At 39.3% G+C, this 15,721-nt stretch overlaps 1 protein-coding gene, 1 long non-coding RNA gene and 1 other non-coding gene across 7 annotated transcripts in view; 2 read left to right on the plus strand and 1 right to left on the minus strand.

Moving 5' to 3' along the window:
* Nucleotides 1–15,721, plus strand: part of LOC106781953 (uncharacterized) — a 30,169-nt gene that overhangs the window by 9,917 nt on the left and 4,531 nt on the right. Inside the window, exons 3-4 of the long non-coding RNA XR_001378753.3 lie at nucleotides 5,900–5,939; nucleotides 14,020–14,547. This is a non-coding gene — a long non-coding RNA (uncharacterized lncRNA). The remainder of the gene's footprint in view (nucleotides 1–5,899; nucleotides 5,940–14,019; nucleotides 14,548–15,721) is intronic.
* Nucleotides 1,337–1,439, plus strand: LOC111768940 (U6 spliceosomal RNA). The gene has a single exon (XR_002801623.1). It is a non-coding gene; the product is annotated as a U6 spliceosomal RNA (small nuclear RNA).
* Nucleotides 7,013–15,721, minus strand: part of WIPF1 (WAS/WASL interacting protein family member 1) — a 112,401-nt gene continuing 103,692 nt past the window's right edge. For all 5 annotated transcript variants that reach the window (XM_023622027.2, XM_070242035.1, XM_001495709.6 and 2 more), the window contains 3 exons: nucleotides 14,931–15,143; nucleotides 14,113–14,226; nucleotides 7,013–10,069 (listed from right to left, as the gene is read on the minus strand). In XM_023622027.2, the coding sequence (XP_023477795.1) occupies nucleotides 10,014–10,069; nucleotides 14,113–14,226; nucleotides 14,931–15,143 (383 nt within the window). In that variant the 3' untranslated portion in view covers nucleotides 7,013–10,013. The remainder of the gene's footprint in view (nucleotides 10,070–14,112; nucleotides 14,227–14,930; nucleotides 15,144–15,721) is intronic.

A 15,721-nucleotide genomic window follows, 5' to 3' on the forward strand; every position in this document is an offset into this window, starting at 1 on the left:
AACTAATGGTCAAAGAGAGAATTAGGTAATTATAAGACATAGTCATGTTTCAGGTACAGTAGTGCCATGCCAACTGGTTTTCTATTTAGTCAGCTAAGTTTCTTCAACCATGATGCAAATAATGGACACAGTATTTAGGTTGGATGCTATAAATACATATTAGTTTAATAGAAAGAAAACTGTTTCATTATTACAGATAGTGAACATTGGCAGTCAAAAAGTGGGGTCTGAGAGCTAGCAGCATCAAGCATTGCCTGGAAGCCTGTTGGAAATGCAAATTCTCAGGCCTCACCCCAGACATGCTGAATCAGAATCTATGGCAGTAGGGCTCAGGACTCTGTCTTAACAAGCCCTCCAGATGGTTCTCTGAGGTTTGAGAACTACTGCTCTAGCATCTTGTAACTATTTCCATTGGCTACAGTGAAACATTGGCAAGTGTGGAGGCTGCAACCCCAGCAACACTATAGGCATTTCCTGTTAACTGCAGGGGTGCGCGTTCCAGGGCAGCTTAAGTGAACAGGCTGTTTTGGTCAAGGGGTTCCTCTTAAGTGGATTTTGTCTTCTCTTTAAATCCCCTAAGGTCATAAGCCATAGTGTCTTCCCATCTAAACCAGTCATAATTGTTAGTCCCTCCCCCCTGGTAGAAGGGATGTTTATGGTACCCTTTGTAATGTCAGAGGATTTCCTCTACCTGAATCCTTTCCCTCTGTTTCTACCATTTTTTTAAAGTCACTTTGATTTGCTTAAAAAATTTTAACATCCAAGATGATACTCTTCTATATTTCTTTATGGCAGTACCGGCGCTATCATCTTTTGATAGCACTGTGGGTCAAAATTATTTACCAGAACTCACCAGAAAATGGTATGGAGAGAGGCCACACATTGTGAGCACACTTAAGTCAAGAAAACTTGGTAGAACATATAGTTAGGACAGAGTGCTGATGCTCTCTGGCCAGGACTGTGCAGTGGTGTCATTAGATAATTTTTCTTTAGCTGAGAAGGTAAGGTAGCTCTTAGCATGAGAGAAATGTATCACAGAGTTTGGTAATAGATAGATTGATAGAGATATAGATAATTTCTTAAGGAATGTATTTTAGAGACAAATAGCATTCTAATGAATCAGCATGCATGGGGCAGTGTTAAATGGAGTAAATGAATATCACAAAAAGTGAATGCCATTTTATGATTTAATCTCTCCCTTATTTCATGTATTCTAAATATATGAATACATTCTTTTAAAGGCCCAAATGCTAGAGTAAAACCTTAGAACAGAGATTCTGAGTCCTGAATGTGTGCATCAGCATAACCTTGAAATTTATTAAAAATAGAAATTCCCATGCTTGTTTCAGCACATATGCTGAAATTTGAGCAATACAGACAAGATTAGCATGGTCCCTGCACAAGGATGACATGCAAATTTTGAAGCATTCCATATTAAAAAAAAAATTTCCTAGGTTCCAAGAGATTTTTATTTTGGTAGGTCTGGGGTAGAGCCTGGGAACCTGTATTTAACAAGCATCCAAGGTGATTCTGGTGCAGGTGGTCCTTGATTTTCATCTTGAGAAAGCCTGCAAATCGAACTCAGAAAGATGAGGAAAACAATGTGAGTGTGAAGCAGTAAGGCTCTACCAATTTCATGGGAGTTGTACCTTCTTTGGATCCTCATGATGCATTATTTCAAGCTTAGATAGCATGTGTATTTTGCCTAGTTCTAAAGTTATTTGTGTACTTGCCTCAGCCCCCAAAAGACTGTAAGCCCCCAGAAACACAGGAATTATGTGGTACTTCATGTCTTCAGCTGGACTCAGCCCATGCCTTCTCATTATTGACAAGGTGCTCAATAATATTTGTCGAATGAAGACAGTAAGGGTAAAAATGCAGTTCAAAGGGGGTGATTGAAACAGTCAGAGAGGGGTTTAGTCTTTGTCAGTCTCACCCACCAGCTGTGAGACCTTTGAGCCACTTTATCTCTCAGTGCCTCAGCCCTGCATCTGTAATGTGGGAGATGAGTTTCTTCCTCCTTCACAGGGCTGCTGTGGGGTAAAAATGAGGTAATGTATGTGGAAATGCTATGAAATTGTAGAGCCACTTATTTCAATGTTTTTAAATATGGCTATCTTTTTGCTCTAACCTCATCTTCCCTGTGAATGAGTGCTAGTTTATATGACTGAGGCAAACAACACAAGGTTTACTTCTGGCCATTATGGGAAAGCAAATCCTACTATTTGGAATTTAACAAAACCACATGACTTTTCTTTTTCTTTTAGATTTTTTTTTTTAAGTGAGGAAGATTTGCCCTGAGTTAACATCTGTTGCAAGCCTCCTCTTTTTTTGCTTGAAGAAGATTAACCCTGAACTAACGTCTGTGCCAGTCTTCCTCTGTTTTGTATGTGGGATGCCTCCACAGTATGGCTGATGAGTGGAGTAGGTCTGCACACAGGATCCGAACCTGTGAACCTGGTCTGCCAAAGTGGGGCATGTGGAACTTTAACCACTTGGCCACGGGTCCAGCCCTCACATGACTTTTCCAACTTCATGGAGAGTAAAAAATAAATTCAATACAAAAATTTATAATATGAATGGAAGAAATATCCCACAAATAATGGACAGCACAAGGGAAGGGAGATACACAGGGGAACAAATAAATCACTCACATTACTGTTTGACTCTGAGATGGGGACTTTCAGAAATCTAAGTGTTTAATGAACTGATGGCTGAATTTTAGTGGCTCCCCTGATATCACCTTAAAAGGTAGCATGTGTCTGATGAGCTGAGCTGTAAAGTACAGGTATATAGCATGCCTTGAAAAACCTCAAAGTAGGGATTTTGACCACCTGCTCAAGCTGTAAAGAACCAAGAGTCAGTGTGCCCCAGGTGGTCCAGGACTAGAGCCAGTCCATAGCCCACTGAGGAAAATAAGGACAATGCAGCCAGTTTTCCATGAAGCTATGTTTATTCAATTGAGCCTACTGCCTTTTATTCTAAAATTAGGTCTTCCCTTATTTTGGCTCATTAAAATGTCCTTGCCTTTATGAAATGTCAGTATTTTTTAAATTGGGAGATGAAAAGTTGACAATGACATTATGACTCTCCATTCAAATTTGTTTACTTAGAATTGAGTCTGAATTCTGGATCCATTCAAAGCAAGTGGCTTGAGGCAAATTTCTTTTTTTCTTTTAAAGATTTAATTTTTTTCCTTTTTCTCCTCAAGGCCCCCCAGTACATAGTTGTACATTCTTAGTTGTGAGTCCCTCTAGTTGTGGTATGTGGGACACTGCCTCAGCGTGGCTCGATGAGCAGTGCCATGTCCGTGCCCAGGATTCGAACCAACAAAACACTGGGCTGCCTGCAGCAGAGTGCGCGAACTTAACCATTTGGCCACGGGGCTGGCCCCTTGAGGCAAATTTCTAATCTACTCAGGCCTCGGTTTCTCCATGTGTAAAGTCACAAAGATTAACAATAACATATGCAATAATATTTGCAAAGACCTTAGCACAATTTGTAGTACATGGTAGGTGATCAATAACTGGTGGTGGTTATATGAAAAATAAAGATAATATCTAATTGTTGTCATCTAGGTAAGTAAATTAGGCAGGGTGTCTTGATGGTATAAACTTTCTGTGATGATGCTAGTGTGTTAGAGTTTTCCATTTTCCCATGCTGGCCTCATTTGGGACCTATTTATGTCTTTGATCCAAGAGTAAGTCTAAACAGAATCTCCCTTCCATGCACACCGCCAGCCAGGCAGCTCTATGTTGGTGGTGAGGAGCATTCCAGACCAGTGGTAGAATGGGGTTGTGTATATTGGCTGAGGTTCTTGTTGGATCTAGAATTTAGAATCCCACCCTTGGTTCTAGGTCTAGTACTTCCTACTGTGTAATGTGCATCTTTGTATTTCCAATGCTTAATCGTATTTGCTCAATCAGTGTTTGTTGATGATTTGGGTGAATAAATGTAAAAATGAATCTCAGGGAATATGATGGCTCCATAAATCATTAGGGTTTTCCCGATTATCTGCTGCTGTTTGTTTCAGGGATCTATCTGAAAAAGAAAGCATTTTGACAGGTGACCTTTAACTTACTAACTTGCTAAAAAGACAGAAAACAGGAAAAGGGTGGGAGTTTTTCATGACTAAAACACAGTTATGTTAAGTCCATGGTGGGTATTCCAGGCATTCTGGAAGCATCTTCCTCGTCAAGATTTAGGCTAAATTTGAGCTTGATGTCTAATAACATCCAGACCTGTTTCCTAGGCACCCTGAAGGTCTAACATGTTTTCCTGGATGAGTCATATTGTGGGGCCTTTAACTAACTATAATGTGATGTGGGCAGTGCAATGACTGAATTGTTTTAGAAATATCTACAGGCAACTCTGGGGGTACAAAGGAGGCAAACATTTTTGCTGTCTTATATTTGTCTAGGATTCTCATGGAAAACTAGTGGCTTAAAGTTTTTAAGGCCTCTATTTTGATTGAGTTCTGCATCAGAAACTGGGGAGGGCAATAATGCAAGGACAGATCCAGGTTTTGTGGGGTCTGAAGGTTTAGACAATTTAGGTTGATCTATTTAAGAGAAATAATATAAAGATCATAAATAAAAATTAGAAGGGCTGGCCTGGTGGCGTAGTGGTTAAGTTTGCACACTCCACTTCAGGGGCCTGGGGTTTGCAGTTTCAGATCCTGGGCACGGACCTACACACTGCTCACCAAGCCATGCTGTGGCGGCACCCCACATACAAAATAGAGGAAGATTGGCACAGATGTTAGCTCAGGGTCATTCTTCCTCACCAATATATATTATATATATATATATATTAGATATAAAAGTAAGTACTTAATTAGAAGAGATTCTTGCAAGTGGAGGTCCCAAAGCTTGAACTTCATTAGCTTCTTATAAATGTGCCTCTGTAATACTGGAAACAAAATTTTCAGACAAAGAATTTGTTCTAGCATGTTGATGGACGGGACATTTCCAAACATTTACCAGTAAGAGAAACGTATGTATGTGATAGACATTAAGTGCCAAGTGCTCAGAGCAGAGGGAAGCGGGGCTGTAGGGAAGACAGAAGGGGCCACTCTAAATTACATGTCCAGGCAGTCTTCAGTTAACGGGAATGTTTAGGGAACTGGAAATTCTTGAGTTTACTTTTCAGATTAATCAAAACCAAAAAGATATTTATTGGCCGTCAAAACTTTTTCTAAATACTTTTTTTTCCAAATTTTCTTGTAGATTTAAAAAATTTTTTAAAAAGTCAATCAATGTACTTCACCCATTGAGATTAAAGGAGAAAAGAAACCAAATAATTACTTAAGGGAGGAAAAATGATTAAGTATTTACTTCCCTGCTTAATAGAAAGTCCTCTGTTGCTTGGGTGACTGAAGTTGCACCTGTACCTGGTGGGGACAGGGGTGCTGGCCTCCTTAACAGCCACTCAGAGGTCATTTGACTGATCTACCTGTGGTGGGGACATTGGTTTGATTGAGGTGAAGCTGGCACAAGAAAAATTATTGAATGGATGAATGAATGAAATGAATGGTTCCAGTTTGAACAAACGAGGTCAGTTCAGAAAGCAATTTTTATTCCTAAGAATTTTGTAATTAAATTTTATCAGACTCTTTTGAATGCACTGAACATTCCTTCCTGAATACGGCCGAGAGCTGATGGCGAAAGGATTAGGACTGAGTGCCTGACGTACGCCAGATATTTTGTCTGATGTTTTGTCTATGTATTCAAGCTTTGTAACCATTTTGCAGTTGAGGAAACCAGAGCTTAGAGGGCTTAAATAGTTTGTCGGTGGCCTTACAGGGAGCAGGTGGCGGAGGCAAGATTCAGATCCAAGTTTGTGTGTCCAGGGCTCCTTCTCTGACTCGCTAACTTGTCATTTGGCCTTTTCTTTCCAGTAAACGTGAAAGACATATGGGACAGAGACTTCAGCTACAGGTAGGAAGGATTATAAAGAAGAGAGTGTGGTGTGGTGAAAAGTCATCCTGCTTGTTCTTCAGTAGTATGTGATTTGGGGTCTTAAATCACCCATCTGTGAGCCCAGAGGGTGGGGCTAGATGATCTCTGAGTGGGGTGACAGCATGGCCCTGTTTGCAGGGACAGCCCGATTTATACCTGTTGTGCCAAGGTAAGTATTATTAGCACCCCCTTCAAGAGTGGTCATTGTGGATCATAAATTCTAAGGCTGCCCTACATATATGGTGGTTTCCAGGTCTTAATTTCTGTTACTTCAAACTGAATCTAATAATTTCTTTGATGATTGAAAGAACATGAATTTTCATTTTTGAGGCCTGCGAGTTATACCTGATGTCTAGAGGTTGTTTTGCATTTCTGATACGGATATTTTTTCTGCGATTGCCCCTTTCCTTTAAAAGTATACACTAGTAAATCCCCTTCTAGTCAATTTAGTTCTGGTTAATTTGGAATCATTATATAAATATTTGTTTCCTACTTAATTCTAATAGTGGCCACCAATTAGTGAGTGCTTAGAATAAGTCAGGCTAAGAGCTGAGTGTTTTATTTAATACACTTATTAATGCTGTTAGTTACTCACTTTCTAGATAAGAAACTGAGGCTCAGAGAAGTGACTTGCAGGTAAGAGATGAAGGCAGGTGTTCTTAATCTCTTAACCATTATATTGAGATATGCACACACACACAGCAGATAATTTAAAAAATCATCAGGCCTCCTAAATTCTCCTTGGCCTTCCCTGTATTTCTCAGTGTCAAGGCTAGTCCTTGTAATTTCATCTTCCGTTGCTTCCACCATCCATGTTCACTTCAGAGGAGAAGCATCTGCCTTAAGTAAACAGACAACAGATTTCAACTAAGATTCAGGTTCTCAGGAAAAACAAATAAGGGGTTAGAAAGTGAATGCGATGAATATTTACTTCCTTATATGGACCTTTTTTTTTTTTGAGTTTGTCTTTCTTTACCAGAGTATAAAACAGAAAACAGACACTTGTATTTCCTGTATATTTACATAGATAATAGTTAAATAAAAACCGCCAGTTGACACTCTTATCATTCTGCTTTTATTTATTGTCTGGCTAACTTACAAAGACACAGATGTCCAGGCTAGACTCAGCCCCACCACTTAAACGATCCTGATGACACAGATAACAAAATGCGCATGTTTGCATAGTGCAGTGGTATGAAAAACATTATCTTCCTTTACAGTCCCTGACTATAAACAGGGAAAAATTAATTTCATGCCAAAAATTTTTGGGCACTTTAACAATCATCCCATTTCTGCTACTAAAATAACAAAATTGATATTACAAGTTAAAATATAAAGACCTAACAGTTTTTACAAATATGCAAATAATCTGCGAATACGTAGACATAAAAAAGTTGATTTTTTCCAAATCACAAAGTAAGGCACCATTGGATTAAACATTTTTTTCTCGGCTTTTACTAAATAAAATGCATAGTGAAATAAATACTGAACACTGAATTTTAATACTGTAATACATTTCAATATAAAATGGTATGTGAATGTTAAAATTCTGTATTGCATCTTGAATACATTTATCTGGAAATCTTATGGAAAAAAAACACATGGAAGCTCTGATTTCAGGGAAGAAAATATTCATTTTTGTGATTTGCCATAGTTGAAGATTTTAGCATAGGATTTACTCAGAGTTTTGGATGTAATTAGGTTGCTGACTTTCAAAGAAAGGTCGCAGGTGTATTAATGAAACATTCACTAAAAAATACATTCGAAAACATCTCTATCTTGGATGAATAGCAACTTTGAGTTGTGACCCTGTTTCAAACTTTAGGATGGTACCTGCAAAGTTGGGATATATACGGAAACTCGCCATTCTTACTACCCCTTACAAAATTCAAACCCATTTTCTTTGGGTCAGACTTTTCTCTGCCATATTTGCTAGGAAGGCCAAACTCCATCTTTTCTGCAGTGAGTCATTAGGCTTTATCACAGGGATTTTTATCAACTGTTCATATCTGATCCAAGAATCCAAATAAAATGATGCTCCCAGAATATTAGAGATTAAAACGCTTTTTTGAAAATACTTTTCCAAGCTGGTTACACCTTTATATTTCTGGATTCTCTTTGGGTACAGGGCCCCAAGTGACTGTATGAAAGACAGACGAATAGTAGAGGAGAAGGGGGAAGAAAAAGTTCACTAAACCTAGTATTTCTGGCAAGGAAAGTTATAAAAATACAATATATTCAAATGGGCAACTTCATAATTTATTAAGACATCCCACTTATTAGAACTCTAAGTTTGTTTGCTTTTATATAAATGAAACATTTATTCTATAAATAGGAATGCTTCTTTCAAATTTTTCTTTGGATTGATTTCTTGTTAGCATCTCCCAGTAATACATGAACAATACACTGAAACCATGATACAAATTTTAGGTAGACAGACATATACATATGTGGCTGTGTGCTTTTAAAAAATAAGTAATGATAATTTTAAACATCATCAACCATATAAAAATCTAATTGGAAATATTTTTTTTTCCAATTCTATAGCTAGATTTAAAAGTCCCTGTAAAGTTTTGTAAACAAAATCATACAAAAAAAGGCAAGGCTGGCTCTTCCCTATGGTCCTTTCTCAGAGCTCAATTTGCATAGATCCAAGCCAATGGTTCTCCTGGAGACATTCAGAACAAATTCCCTCCAATTTCCAGTAGCAATCTCTCTTTCTCTCAACTCCCTAAGCATCAGATTTAGATTAGCGTTTTGCCCATCAACTCAAATCTGTTCCCTTCTTCCACATTTCTGGTTTGCTACCATTCCCTGACTTTACCCCCAGCTACGGAGCCTACAACTTCCCCCCATGAGGAGCCAGCTGGGTGGGAGAGAGAAGCTGCTTCAAATGCTAAAGGCAGGAGTCCAGCCGACAGGTGAGCTCCAGCCAGCTGGTTCTGTGCCCGAAGCACCAACTGGCTCTCAGTTTCTTTCCAATGGCTTTATTCCACGTGGCTGTAAACCCTATCAGATCAATTTCTGACCTTGGGACTGTGAAGCAACACTTGTCTACAGATATTAGGGAAGAGGGAAAACAAGGGAGCCAAACCTCAGGTCAAGATGTCTGTCAAACAAGGTGTCGGGTCCAACTTTATCTTTAGTTACCTCTTTAATTGCTAAAGCTCATCTTGCCTTTTCTGTTTTTTAAACAAGAGGTTTTCGCACTAGTGTCTATTGTCTAGACCTGCGCTGTCTGATATCGTAGCCACCAACCACACCTGGCTATTGAGCACTTGAAACGTGACTATCCAAAATGGAGATGTTCTCTAAGTGTAAATTACACACTGGATTTTGAAGACTTAGTACCAAAAAAAGAACGTAAAATATCTCATTATTTGTTATATTGATTGCAGGTTGAAATAATATTTTGGATGTTAGGGTTAAATAAAATATATTAAAATTAATTTCACCTATTTCTTTTCCTTTTTTAATGTGGCTACTAGAAATTTTTCAATTGTATATGTGGTTTACATTATATTTCTACTGGACAGCTCTGTCCTAGAGCTTTCTCCAGACTATCAAAGATTGGACATCCTATAACTGCAAAAATTTTAGGAGCGCCCTCGTGCAGCAATTTGCTTAGAGAGTCTGTGGTTCATGGAAACAGACAGGAGGCCAAGCATGCAAAAGAGGCGGGGAAGCAAACAGCTCTCAGGGACTTTAATATTATAGCCTGGAGGAAATAAGCAGTGAAAGTTTGGATTTGGTTGGTTGAAAGCTGGGACAAAATTCATCTCTGCCTACTTGCCACAAAAGCCTATCCACCCCCAAGCAGCCAACACTGGTGGGCTGTAGCGGAAGCAAGCAGTAGCTTGAGAATATACACAATATAAAAACCTAGGTGCCTTTCTCACTGCATTCCCACCCCCCACACATATTCCCACATCACCCTCCCTTCTTCCCTACTGCCAATATGAAGAGGACAAGAGAAGGGAAGGAAGGTGTGCAGCTCTCCACAGCAACAACACAAGTAGCTCTTGGGCTTGGGTGGAGAAGAGCAGGCAAGGATCACCTCGGGGTGGGAGGAAGCGGTGGGGCACCCCTTTCTCTTCGGTTGGATCCACCTTGATGAAAAAGTAGACAAAACATAAATTTTGGTTAGAAAGCTTATCTTCTCACTGTAGAGACTCAAGGATGGTTGCAAAAGTACCCACTATCTCACTCCCTATGACCAGGGCTGTAACAACTGGCACACGTGAACGAGAAGGGACAAGCGAAGGGAAGCAAGCAAGGATCTGAACAAACATTACTAGAGAAGGATGACCTGCCCCCAAGTACTTGCACAAAGTTAAGAAAGCTAAAAAAAAATTTACTTTTCTTCTTATCACAAATGTAGTATGTGTTTATTATACATTTAGAAAATACAGATGAGTAAAAACAAAACAAAAAATTCACCCATGCTTGTACCACCCAGTGATAAGCAAAAACATTATTTGTATATTTTCCATTTGTTTTTTTACATATAAAGTTCCCTTTTTTCTCCCCAAATTGGATCATTTAGTGGCAGTTTCATAGTCATTCCTCTTTACAAATATAGTTATTAATGACACATTGCCTTCTATTACATATGAACACTACGGTCTATTTATCTAATTAATCCCCTTTTGTTGAGCATGTAGGTATCTTCTGATTTCTAAACAAGGCTTTTCTGATGGTAGCCATCTTAATGAGTATGAAGTGGTATTTTAGTGTAGTTGTATTTGCATTTCCCTAATGATTAGTGATGTTGAGCATCTTTTCATGTGCTTATTGACTATCTGTATATCTTCTTCAGAGAAATGTCTATTCAACTCATTTTAAAAATTGGGTTGTGTTTTGGTTGTTGAATTGTAGGAATTCTTTATATATTCTGGATATTAATCCTTTATCAGATAGATGATTTGCAAATATTTTATCCCATTTCAGGGACTGCCTTTTCACTCTGTTGATAGTGTTCTTTTAAAAACTATGCATATTTGTGGGCTATCAGTGCACCGTAATACGGTTTAAAATCCATTCACAATTTTTTAAATTCAGTTGTCCCACACACATTTTTTTGAGGCTCTTACAGGTGTTGAGCATGAAGCCAGGTGCTCAGATGCTGTGAGCCAGTCTACCAGGGACACATGTCATTGAGTAGATCTGCTACGGCCACTGCTCTGAGACTCAGGTGGGCTGGCACCAACAGATTCCTCAAGCAGACATCTTCACAGCGGCCCTAGTAGCCCACTTAGGGACTTCTGAGATAGAGCCAAACCTCTGAGCAAGGGGAGGAGTTAGAGGCCAACACTGCAGTTCATTACCTTGTCTCTTCCTCCTACCCTCCCAACCAAGTCTTTTTGTGGGTAAGCATCTAAGGAAAAACTCATTTGGATGTAAACCAGCCATCTGTCCTAAGGCCTTGACTGTCAGCTGACACACCACAAGTGGTCAGCAAAACGAAGGCCGGCCTCGTGCAAAGCTATAATTAGGTGGCACTGCTCAGGGCTGTCTGGGTGCCCTACCAGGCTGTGGGCCTGGAGGCCAAGGCAGCTACAGGAGCAGAATAAAACCACTTAATAATACGTGATTTATTTTTGTTAGAGAGATGATCCCTTATCATTATAAAATATTAAACATGCATAATGCTACAAACAGTTAAAGCAAATCTACAAAAACACTTTTAGGGGACAGTGGAAATTAATTCACCAATTTAAGAAGTATTTTTAAATGTCTAACATTTTTCAGAATCTGTGCCACTTGATGGAGGAGCCATAGTGAGGACGACATAGTTCTAGTCCTCAAGTTTTGGATAGTCTTTTTTTTTTTTTTTGAGGAAGATTAGCCCTGAGCTAACATCTGCTGCCAATCCTCCTCTTTTTGCTGAGGAAGCCTGGCCCTGAGCTAACATCCATGCCCATCTCCCTCTACTTTATATGTGGGATGCCTACCACAGCATGGTGTGCCAAGTGGTGCCATGTCTGCACCCAGGATCCAAACTGGTGAACCCCAGGCCGCTAAAGCGGAACGTGCGAACTTAACTGCTGCGCCACCTGGCCGGTTGCTGGATGGTCTTAAAAGACAGGAGGATGGGGTAGGGTGTGTGTTCACCTATTAAATTAAAAATCTAGAGCCATTGGCGAGATGGTTCTGTTACTGACTTAAATATACAAATAATATTTAAATTAGATTAAGAATGCTTACAAGAAGTCAGGAAAAAATATTTAAAGTCTATGTGAACAACTCCATAAAGTGAATTCATTTATTAGTACCCAAGAGCGGAGAAAACCAGGCTGTACTCTTATCAGACAGAAGCCCCTCTTCTGATGTACACACACACACACGCACACTACATGCATGCACACATAAACACAGAGAGACGACTCAAAGATATTTGTTCCATGTGAAGACTGATATTTCACCAAAAATTTCAACCACTAACTCTTGTACGATAATTTTATTATAGTTATACCTTTTTTATTAGGCATCATCTAGAAATGCAGTATTCCACATAAACGAGTTTTTCCAGGAATTAAACTTTTTCTTTCAAGCAGCAATATTTTGTTTACTTCTGGCATTTGCTCATGGAAATTTTCCTAAAATAGTTTCTAATTCTTTGAATTCTTCAACAGAGGCACAAAGCACAGTCTGACCTGTTCTTAACCCAACAGAAACATCTGGTATTGTCCTGTGCTGTAATACATAGCACAACTCTGTGTCCCTATTTCCTCTTTTGACCCGAGACTGCCACCTATCAATTCTCCCTGAAGTCAGTGATTTTGAGTCTAACCAACCTTAATCTCAGCTGATATTAATCTGCTCTAACGCTGGGAACCAGCCAACCAAAAATCAAGAACTGTGTGTTAAGAAAAAGTCGGTAGGCTCTGATTATGTATAAGGAGCTCTATTAGGGAGTGAGGACGAGGTTAAGGACACTGTGACAGTTACTTGACACGCTCAAACACTTTTTCTCCACACATTCCTGGTTTTGGAGTTTGGTTCTAAAACTAAGGTTGTCGCAAGTCTGAGCCTCATCAGTGATATATGTATATTTCATACCAGTTGTTTCTTCTATAAATTTAATGTTATGAAATACCAGTTTTTCTATTTCCTCTTTTTGATTAAAGTTTTTTAAATAGGAAAAGTGATTTACTTCTTTTTTTGTTGTTGTTAAAAAATTTTAACTTATTTCTATTAGAATTTGTTTGTTGTGGTAAAGTGTTACATAACATGAAACTTACCACGTTAACCATTTTTAAGTGTCCAGTTCTGTGGCATTGAGTACATTCACATTGTTGAGCAACCATCACCACTGTCCATCTCCCGAACTTTTCCATGTTCCCCAACTCAAACTCTGTACCCATCTAATACTAACTTCCCATTCTCCCTTCCCCGCTATGATTCACTTCTTTATGTAGCATTACATATATTAGCAAAAAAACCCCAGAAACAATCTAAATGTCCAATAATGGTAAACTAAACTATTATATGCTGACTTGATGCAATCCTATAAAATAAAATAGGGAAGTGTTTACTAAGCAATGTTATATAAATCCTACCACCAAAAACCATACTCTATAATTATAACTATATGAATTTGTCAGAATTAGATGGATAAAAATTGGAAGAGAACTTGGTAAAATGAAAATATCTGTTATGTTATGTGGAGAGATTATGGGTATACTTAACATTTTCATGTAATGCTCTGTGAAGCTATAATTATAACATTTAAAAGATCAAAGCAGTTACAGTGAGTTTTTGTTATAATTAATAAGACATTTTGCGAGTCTCAAAACTAGCAGGAGTAGAAGATGACTCTATTTGTGCCATCTTAGGAAGATCAAAATGGGGAAGGACTGTCCAAACAGGCAAAACAATAACATGTCATCTACTCGCAAACCAAAGGTATTTTGAGTTTGTAATGACCCATTAAAATAATCGTTTCTCATATGCATTCTGGATCTCTCCATTTCCTCATGTGCGTAGAAGGGGAGTTTACCAGAGGTGAGATGGCTCCAAATCCAGGAGTGATTTCTCTGCAATCTCCCCACTGCAGGCAAGAAGCCTGGGCGTCCTATGCAACCCTCAGCTGTATGTAACCCAGCCTACTCCAATATGAAGCCAGCAAAGCCCCTGCAGAAATACTTACTTCGGCTTTCACTTCTTGCCAATTTACTGGGATAAGTTTTGGCCGTTGGGACATATGGCTCTGGAGGTGGCAAATCAGAAATTGGATGGAAGTAGAATCTGCTTTCCCATTCATCTGAGGGAGAGAACAAACAGGATCTTCAGAAACAGACAATCTGCTGTGAAGACTTATGTCACGAAAGGCACAGAATACAACAGAGACAGAACTGCAGAGATGGCTTCCAGTTTTATGCCCAGAAGTTTAGAGAAGAGCTGGAAGTTCTTTTAATGTCACTGACCGGCACCTGAGTGAAATACCCCGACGGGTCCAAGTGATTTCAACAAGAGTGACAAGGGCCCTCTCCGGAGCTCGGGGCTGAGGTTTGGGACACCTTTCTTAATTATTCCTCCCACCAGTGGAAGGAGTGACTGAGACCCCCTGATAACAGTGGCAGAGGTAAGCTACTTAATGCCTGCAGCCATCGGGCCTCTTGCCTACAGCAAACTGTTTAGAAGGTAGGCAATAAAAAGGTAAGCTACAAAAATGGTTCTTTTCAGAATTCTGGAATCTCTGGAAAGTTAACCAAAATGAGACTCAAAGAAGAAACAGAGAAAAATGAGGTGTCTTTTTGGGAAGTGGAAGAAGGGGATTACTATTTTTAATTTGAAATCATGGTGGCCCTAAAATGGTTAGACAGACCAGAGTACTGCAGTGTGATAACACGGAGGGTCATACAAATAAGAAATGTGAATGCAAACACACAACACACCCAAACAAATCTGCCATTCAATTACTGTCCTGTAGCTTGTACATTTCCAAGGAGTGGGACCACGCCTCACCTTCACAGGAAGAGTCTTGGAAGCCGTTTCTAATTGATGTTGATGGTGGAGGTGGGGGAGGCGCCCCAGCGCCAGGCCTGTCAGGAGGAAGAGGAGGCCTGGGCCCACTCCTGGGACCATCTACTACACTCCTGGACGGCAACTGAGGGGTGGCAGGCAGGGCCCGAGACGTGCTGCCGTTTCTGTTTATTGGAGGAGGCGGTGGGAGAGGGCCTGGAGCAAAAGAAAAGACAACATTTAGTGCAATACCTTACATCCTACATTTCTATTATCATGGTCACCATCAACATGCAATTACTGAGTGCCTGCTGGATACATGCCCTTTTACTAGAGAATATGGAGAAATGGTAGAGACTTCCTGGAGATTTTGCTGAAAACAGAGTAAGTACAAATAAACACAGAAATGCACATATGTACACACATATGTGAGAAGAGTGTATATTGATAGCTAAATGGCTATTCTGGCTTTGAGTTAGTATTGAGGCTGGAGATGATACAGTTATGTTGAGAAGAGGTGATAATCTGTTTATATGACAAGTGTTTACTTTAAAAAACATTTTATGACCCTTTTAAATAACTAATGAAGTAATTACTCCAACATGATACTTATTAAATAAGTGCTATTTAAAAACAATTTTTAAAGAAGAAGATATGAAGTTATTTTAGGCCTTCAGAGGGACTTCAAAGGGACTTTAAACGCACAGTATTATTGCTAATTACAAAGCATATTTCTGCGATGCACACGATCTGTTTCCAGGCAGAAGTGGCATCAGGAAACCAAATATCAGTCA

This window comes from Equus caballus, chromosome 18, assembly GCF_041296265.1.
Source record: "Equus caballus isolate H_3958 breed thoroughbred chromosome 18, TB-T2T, whole genome shotgun sequence".
Taxonomy (NCBI): Eukaryota; Metazoa; Chordata; class Mammalia; order Perissodactyla; family Equidae; genus Equus; species Equus caballus.